The 8,175-nt window shown below is 37.5% G+C and overlaps 1 protein-coding gene across 6 annotated transcripts in view; it reads right to left on the bottom strand.

The window, feature by feature from the left end:
* RMND1 (required for meiotic nuclear division 1 homolog) overlaps positions 1 to 8,165 on the bottom strand; it is a 34,779-nt gene extending 26,614 nt beyond the window's left edge. Inside the window, exons 1-3 of one of the 6 annotated variants that reach the window (XM_074187829.1) lie at positions 8,063 to 8,134; positions 5,888 to 5,959; positions 3,210 to 3,724 (exon numbers count right to left, since the gene is read on the bottom strand). In XM_074187829.1, the coding sequence (XP_074043930.1) occupies positions 3,210 to 3,710 (501 nt within the window). In that variant the 5' untranslated portion in view covers positions 3,711 to 3,724; positions 5,888 to 5,959; positions 8,063 to 8,134. Of the gene's footprint in view, positions 1 to 3,209; positions 6,900 to 8,062 lie in introns of those variants that run through there. The other 5 variants (XM_074187830.1, XM_074187826.1, XM_074187828.1 and 2 more) reach the window with 5 other exon arrangements.
* Between the last annotated feature and the right edge of the window lie 10 nt (positions 8,166 to 8,175).

Here is an 8,175-nt window from a genome sequence, read left to right on the forward strand (position 1 = left end):
CTCCATTGCCTTGCAAAAACTACAAAAAAAATTTATTTTTTCAACTACATGCAATGGTAGTTTTCAACAATCATTTTCTGGCTAGATTTTGATATTTACATTTTTCTACCTTTCCCCCAAGAGAAAACAAATTTAATTTAGGCTATACATGTATAACTGTGCTAAGCACAGATCCATATTAATCATATTATGAAATAAGAATGAAATTAAAAAGAAAAAAAAATCAGAGAAGAAAAAAACAAAATACATGAGATGACTTAGGATAGTAAGCTTTGGTCTACATTTAAACTCCACAGTTCCTTCTCTGGATATGGATGGTATTTTCCATCACAAGTCTTTTAGAATAGTTTTTGATTATTGTGCTGATGAAATGAACAAGTCCATCATAGTTGATCATCACCTCATGTTGCTGTTAGTGTGTATAATGTTCTTCTGCACCAGGCTCACAAACTAGGAGTCATCCTTGATCTCTCCCATATTCAATCTGTTGCCAAGACCTGTTCATTTCACTTCTGCAGTACCTCTCAATAACACCCCTTTCTCACCTCTGACAGTGCTACCAGCCTGATCCAGACCCTTATCATCTCATGCCTGGACTAATGCAATAACTTGGTGATGGGGGTCTGTCTGCCTAAAATCTTTCAGTCACAAAGTAATTTTCCTAAAGCATGGGTCTGATATTTTCCCCCAATCCTGCCTCCATCACTGAATAAAGTCTAGTGGCTCCCTATCATCTCTACAATCAAATTTAAAATGATGTTTGGCATTCAAAGTCCACAGGCTGTTTAACAAACCAAACACTGTCTCACTATCAGTTCTAGATATTTTTTCTGGCTATCTCCCTTGCCTGCAATGATCTCCTTTTTACCTTCTCTGACTAGTGGCTTCCCTGATTTCCTTTAAGTCTCAGCTAAAATGCTACCTTTTACAGGAAGCCTTTACCAACTCCTTTAAACTGTAGTACTTTCCTTCTTTTAATTATTTCTATTTATGACCTTATGACAGTGAGGGGGCATAGCAGATAGACTTTCAGGCCTGGAGTCAGGAAGATTTGAATTCAAATTAGATCTCAAACTCAAAGTGACCCTGTGGAAAGTCACTTAACCTTGTTTGCCTCAGTTTTCTCATCTAAAAAATAAGCTGGAGAAGAAGGAAATGTCAAACCATTCCAATTATCTTTGCCATGAAAACCAAAAATAGAGTCAAATACAACAGCAACAATGGCAACAACAATAAGGACATTGACCTCGTTTGTACATTTTATTTGCTTGTAGTCTCGCCCCTTAGGTTGTCTTTTGCCTTTTTATAGTTCCAATGTTTGGAACTTAATAAAAGTTTATTGACTGTTGGACTAGCAGAATGCCAAACAGAAGTTAATGGTAGATTTAATTTATTAAGCAGAGATAGTTTTTTTAAGTTAGGTACTTTTAAGGGGCAATAGCAGTCAAAATTTTGAAGACCAGTACAAATGTGTGGTTTGGAAGTTGGGAAATATTATATATAGAATTCTATACCATTAGTATAGCATTATAGTAATAAAAGAACATTGATCATCCTAAGGGCTAGAGCACAAATCTAAACTTTTTAACTTAGCAGTCTTGGGTAAGTCACAACTTTTCTCCACCTTTTTTTCTTATCTATATAATGAAGATATGTCCTGTTCCATCAGCCTAACAAGTGTATAAAAATTATGGACAATAATCTATAAGCTTTAAAAAAAACTATATGATTATAAGTTATTAAAATACATAATTCCATGTAATCAATGACCTTGTATAGATTTTATTTCTTACTACTTAACTACTTGTTATTGAAACAACAAACAACCTGATTCTGTGGTGTTTATCTCAAAACAGAAAAATCTCAGAAAAAAAAATTTAATAATAACTACCACTAGAATTCTAACAAAGAAAATGGAATGGCTACAGGAACTCTTGTTCCTGTATTGGAAGATCTAAGAACTGAAAAGATAATAATCAGGCAGCTAGGTGGTGCAACGTATAAGAGTACTGGTCCTGGAATCAGGAGGACCTGAGTTTAAATCTGCCTTCAAACACTTAATAATCACCTAGCTGTATGACCTTAGTCAAGTCACTTAACACCACTGCCTTGTAAAAAAACAAAAAGAAAGAAAGAAAGAAAGAAAGAAAAAAGAAAAGATAACCTTGAATATATTTCAAGAAATGAACAGCAAAGGTCCACCATATTACTAGGCAGCTAGGCCTCACAATGGATAAAAGGGATAGAATGCCAGAAGGATTCATCTACTGAGTTCAAATCTGCCCTCAAAAACTGTGTGACCCTGGACAAGTCAATCAATCCTGTTTGCCTTAGTTTCCTAATCTATTATATGAACTAGAGGAGGAAATGGCAAACCACCACAGTGGTATCTTTGCTAAGAAAGCTCCAAATGGGATCACCCTACCTACTACTTTCCCAACTTGGATTGCCAGATTTCCCCTCTACTTCATACAGAGAAGGGAGCAATTATCTACCTGCATGGATGATACTAAAATACAAAATATATATTTTGACAGTGAAACTCTAAATGTGAGATGAGTTGTTTCCATAAATCATCTGGCAACTTGGATTTCATTATACAAATACCATTATTCTCTTTTAAAGGCTACTGTAATGGCAGTCTAATGAAGCCATTTCCCTGTTTTCAACAAAATCCCGATGTTCTACAAACAAAAAATGAGTTTTGTGAGAACATGCTTACGATAAATATTTTTCTATCTAAAATATTTAAAATGAAGTTATATAAGTATCAAAAATATTTCATTTAACAATGTATTAGTAGGCAAATGACCTTCATTTCCCCTCTATTGTTTCAGAATTTCTTTCCTGCCCTTTATATCTCTGTGGGCATGGAATGTACCTATATCAGAATCACAGACTTTAAGAACTATAGCTGCAAGGAGCCTAAGAGTCCATCAAGTAAGGGTTCTTTCAATAAGGTTCAAGCTCTGAATCTAAGAAATTATTTATCCATGGATATAAAGTATTTTACCTGTATTATTAACAATAATTAAAACATTAGAAATGATTTCTTTTAGGCATTTTAAAGGTTTTAATAGTGAAAACCAGTTAAGTCAGTTTAACTTGCTGAATTTCAAATACTAGCATGTAGTTACTATGCTACATTCACTACTATCTAAAATACATGAATATCATTAAACAGAGAATTCAGAAACAATATAACTTACCTCACTCACAGAAGAAAGTGGAAGATTAGCTCTGGATGGCTGTTTGGTTCTAGATGCTTTTAATGGTCTCTTGATTTGTTGAACTTCTACTTTACCACTTGGTACAGATGAATAATGCCTCTTTAATATTTTCATAGGCCACTTAGTATACAATAGACTTAGATTGTTAGTCATTTTCCTGCAAGTAGCAAAAGATTTCAGGGATAGAATATTCACTTTTTCAATTCTGCAGAACATAGTCTTCAGATGGGATATTATGCTTGTAGCTGACACTTCCCAGTTGAGGTGTCCAGGAAATGAAAATTTCAAACCATCAGTTGCTGTTTCAGAAAAGCATAAACCCAAGTTTTGATTTATTGTCAGGGTCCTACATGTTGTCTTTTCCCACTCCTTTAGTGGTTTTAGTGTAGGATAAAGGACTTTAGGAAGACTTTGGCACTGGCATATTTTTGCTAAAATGCAGGGAGATTTGGCCAGATCTTGAAGCAGTTTAACTTGCATCACAGCACTCAAAACTAAATAAAACAAAAGTTCAGAGTTTAACATTTAACAGTCCAGTCAACAAGTATTCATTAACAATGAAAGGCAAAAACACTCCCTGAATAAGAAACTCATATTGGGGGGAGGGGAGGAAGAGACACAATTTATCCAATTCTAAAGGCATAACAGAGCACTTAAGTAAAATTCAAAAGATACATCTATAAGGTCAAATGTGTTACTTTTGTTTTCAAACAAATAAGAAACATTTATTAAATACCAACTATGTACCAGGAGAACTAGGATAGGAACTGATACAGGAAAAAAATGAAACAGTTCTTGCCCTCAACACGTCTATATTCTTTCTTTACCAAGACTCAATTAGGTTCCAGGTTCAAATACATTAAACATTTTTTTGGAATATAAAACATAATTAAAACCTGATTTTTAAAAGTACAAATTAAAAATATCAATTAAAAAGGAGAAGAGATATTACTTGACCTCTCCTGAACAATCAACATTGCAAACAATTCTTGGAAAGCTCTGGCTCTAAAGGGCAGCAAGAAAGGAAAGGTGAAGCATGATTTCAACTTTTTATGGGTTGGAATTCACATAACAGAGGACAAGAAAGGAAAATGACCTCAATGAATCTTTAAAAGAACAGCCCAGAAAGAGATGATTTTCTTTTTTACTATACCCCCCCTAGGTGTTGAGGTACCCAAAATTTCCAAGGTGAACTTCCACCACCAAAACAGTTTTAAAATCATTCCAGCAAAAACAGCACTGGAGAAGTATAAACCAAAGTATGATAAATCTTCTTACAATGGTGGGGGGATATATTCTACAGATAGAACACTCGTGAAAACTAAAACCATGCAGGGTCACAGATTAGATGATGACCCTCTTCTGCTCTCTCTGGTCCCTATAACAGGTCTGGATAATCTGAATTAAAACAGTTAAGAGTCCATAGCTTCTTACATGTAACTTTGCCTTAGATCTAAGGATTCACCTTGTACTGCTATGCTTTTATTTCAGTGTTTCTTGATCCATCAGTCAAAATAGGTGTATGTAATACAGAAAGATAAAAGGAGTAAAGTAGGACCATATCCAACAATGCACTTGTTCCTGAAAACTAGATGCAAAAAAACTGCTAGAAGGGAGAGCCTCTCAGTTCTAGATTTACTGAAGACCTTAAAGCCTCTTCAAGATAGCATAGTCAACTTCAATAATCTGGGGTATTGTGAGGAAAAGCTTTAATTTGGGTGGTATTCCATTCTAGATGTGTGAAGATGGTATGAAGATGAGAAACACAGGAAATGGGAAGGTAATAAGCTCCATCTTAGACCTTGTTCATAGCAAAATTTGCCTCTAGGATTAAAGGTTTCCACATACAGCCTTCAATCTAAATAGCCATCTCAAGAAAGTTACACCATTCTTTCCTAGTGAAGCCTACCACATTATCTGAGCAGTTAGTATTTTATTCAGATACTCTGCTCAAGCAAGTGGCCAGTTTTCTCTAACTCCTCTTTTGACCTGCCTTTTTAGATTCATGATTCCATCTCCTGGACCCATCTTTAGAATTTAGTGACTTTGTCTTTCAGGCAGGCACATACAAAAGTTTGAGAGCAATCAAGGCCTTAAGAGTTAATCTAAAGACTATGTCTTACCAAGAGTTACAGAACATTGGTTTTATCACAAGTCAGATTGTTTTCAGCAAATAGGAAATTTTAAACACACAAATGGAAAATGGTAAAATAAGAACTCCAACTCTAAGGTTCTGTCTTTATAACTTTTCCTTTTAGTAATCTCATTAACAAAGAATTCAATGTCTCTATGCAGATAATTCCCAAGTATATTTCATTATACACACACACACACACACACACACACACACAGACATTTATGTACATAGAGATATGAACATACATATGAGTAAATAGACACACATAAACATGATTTCCCAAAAGCCTTATTGCAAGTTTTTAAGCAACTAAAGCTTAAAACTGCATAGACTTTTTTTGGGACATTTTATATGTACACTTAGATAAATTTATATACATATCTACAAACATACACAAGTGAACAAAGACACACATCTATTTTATACACCCTAATCTAGTTTGCTCACTCATATAACTTCTTCTCTCTGGGACTAAGGAAGGTTTCTCCTAGCTTCAAAGTCTGTGATCCTCATCTCTTACTTCTGAATTCCAGTCTTGAATTTCCAACTTCTTGCTGGACATTTCACAGGATATCCCACTGACATCTCCACCCTCATAGTAAAATGGAAAATAAGCAAAAGTTTATAAACGTTAGTGTGAATCTTGGCTCTCCCAAGTTACCCTTGGAAAGTATTGGACTGAATTCTACAGCTGTACAAAAAGGTGAATGGAGTAAATGGCTTGTGAGGTCCCTTCCAACTCTTAAATGATTTTATATTTAAAGCTATATTCATCTTCCTCAGCCACACATCTATTCCAAACTTGACTATTTTTGTGATGGCAACATTATACTTCCAATCACTCAAATCTGAAATCTAAATTTACCCATGACTCTTCCCTTTCTTCTACACCCCACTCCCATATCCAATTAATTGGCAAGCTGTTAATTCCATCTCTACAAAATCTTTACTGTTGCCCGAGCACCACCTTAATTGAGGTCCTCTCCCTCACTTATCAAATGGATTACTGCAATATGCCCCTAATCTTTCTTCCCTCTCCAATCAATTCTCTATATGACTGCTAAATTAATATCCTTAAAACAATTGCTAGAAAATCTTAGTGACTTTTTATCACTCCAGCATTAAGAAAAATTCAAATTTTTCATGATGACATATTTCATATTACTCAATTTCATTCAGTCTTCCAGCTTATAGCAGTTATTGCCTAGACTCAAGATTCCATCTATCCTTTCTGTACATTTACTCAAGCTATACATTTAACCATGCTTCCTCATTTCTATTTCTTAGAAAAATCAATTTTTTTCAACTTTGGCTCTTGTACCAACTTCAACAGTACTTCTCTTCTGAGTTCAGCCTCCCCCTTATTCCCTCCTACCAACCCCCAAAACATCTTGGATTTATTTATCTGTACAAATGTCAAAAACTGTCATAGAAATATAAAACTCCTTGAGGGCAGGGGCTGTGACTTTTTGTTCTTTAGAACTTTTCATTTCACCTTAAAAGTTTGTAGGTCATGGGGCAGCTAGGTGGCATAGTGGATAGAGCACCGGCCCTGGAGTCAGGAGTACCTGGGTTCAAATCTGATCTCAGACACTTAATAACGACCTAGCTGTGTGGCCTTGGGTAAGCCACCTAACCCCGTTTGCCTTACAAAAAAGCCTAAAAAAAAAAGTTTGTAGGTCTGTAGGATGAGACTCTAAAACAATGTTAAAATAAATTTAATTAATGTTCATTTTTTGATGCCTAGTTTGTTTTCATATTTATTTTTTTTTAAACTAGAGCTATGGGCCTCAAAAATCTGAAAGTGACTACAGAGAACCAGGCAAGTCCTTTTACAAAGGATATTATAAACTTCATCCTTTAAAGTGCCCAAATTTTCTTGTAACTATTTTTTTTTAGATTTTTTGCAAGGCAATGGGGTTAGGTGACTTGCCCAAGGCCACACAGCTAGGTCGTTATTAAGTGTCTGAAGCTGGATTTGAACTCAGGTACTCCTGACTCCAGGGCCGGTGCTCTATGCACTGTGTCACCTAGCCGCCCCCTGTAACTATTTCTTCATAGTTCAAAGAGTTGTTAGATTTGGCATCATGAAAAGAGCACAAAACTTGGAGAGAGGCCCTCTGAGTTCAAATCCTCCTTCTGCTACTTGTTTAACCTGTATAATTTTGGGCTAGTCCTTTCATCTTTTGGGGTCTCAAGTTTCCTTATCTGTAAAAAGGGGGGTCTTTGTCAAATGTGGAGGTGATGGGGCCGTGGTTAGCTTTCAAGTAGGAATCTTTATTTTTATTAACCATTCAATGGAACCAAGCATTTCATTTAATTATGAATTAAATAAAAATTATTCTGGGGCAGCTAGGCCCTGGGGTCAGGAGGACCTGGGTTCGAGACACGACAGCTACGGTACTGATGGCAACCCCGCGGGCCCAGCCCGGCTGCGCTGACTTCCCATGGCAGAGGCAGAGGGGGTCAGGGCCGGAGAGGACGCATCAGGCCTCGGGGCCTTAGTAAAGCGGGCCGCGTCCTGGCCAGGAACACCCCCAGGGGCGGGAGGGGGCGCCCCGGCCCGGCCGGCTCCATCCGGGGCTGGTCCGTCCGGAACGACCCCCCTCGGACCCCGGGGTGGGGAGCAGTGGGGGAGGGGAGGTCACTCCCCGCACCTGGCGGGCGGCCTCCTCCGGGGCTGGGAGCTACTGACCTCCGCCAAAAAGAGAGGCTGCCGCCCCGCCGGCGGCTGGAAGCTGCCCCGGGCTGCCGAGCCGCCGCCGACCGGAACCTCCCGCTGCCGAAGGCGCCTCCCCGGCCCATCCC

Source organism: Macrotis lagotis, chromosome 5, assembly GCF_037893015.1.
Source record: "Macrotis lagotis isolate mMagLag1 chromosome 5, bilby.v1.9.chrom.fasta, whole genome shotgun sequence".
Taxonomy (NCBI): Eukaryota; Metazoa; Chordata; class Mammalia; order Peramelemorphia; family Peramelidae; genus Macrotis; species Macrotis lagotis.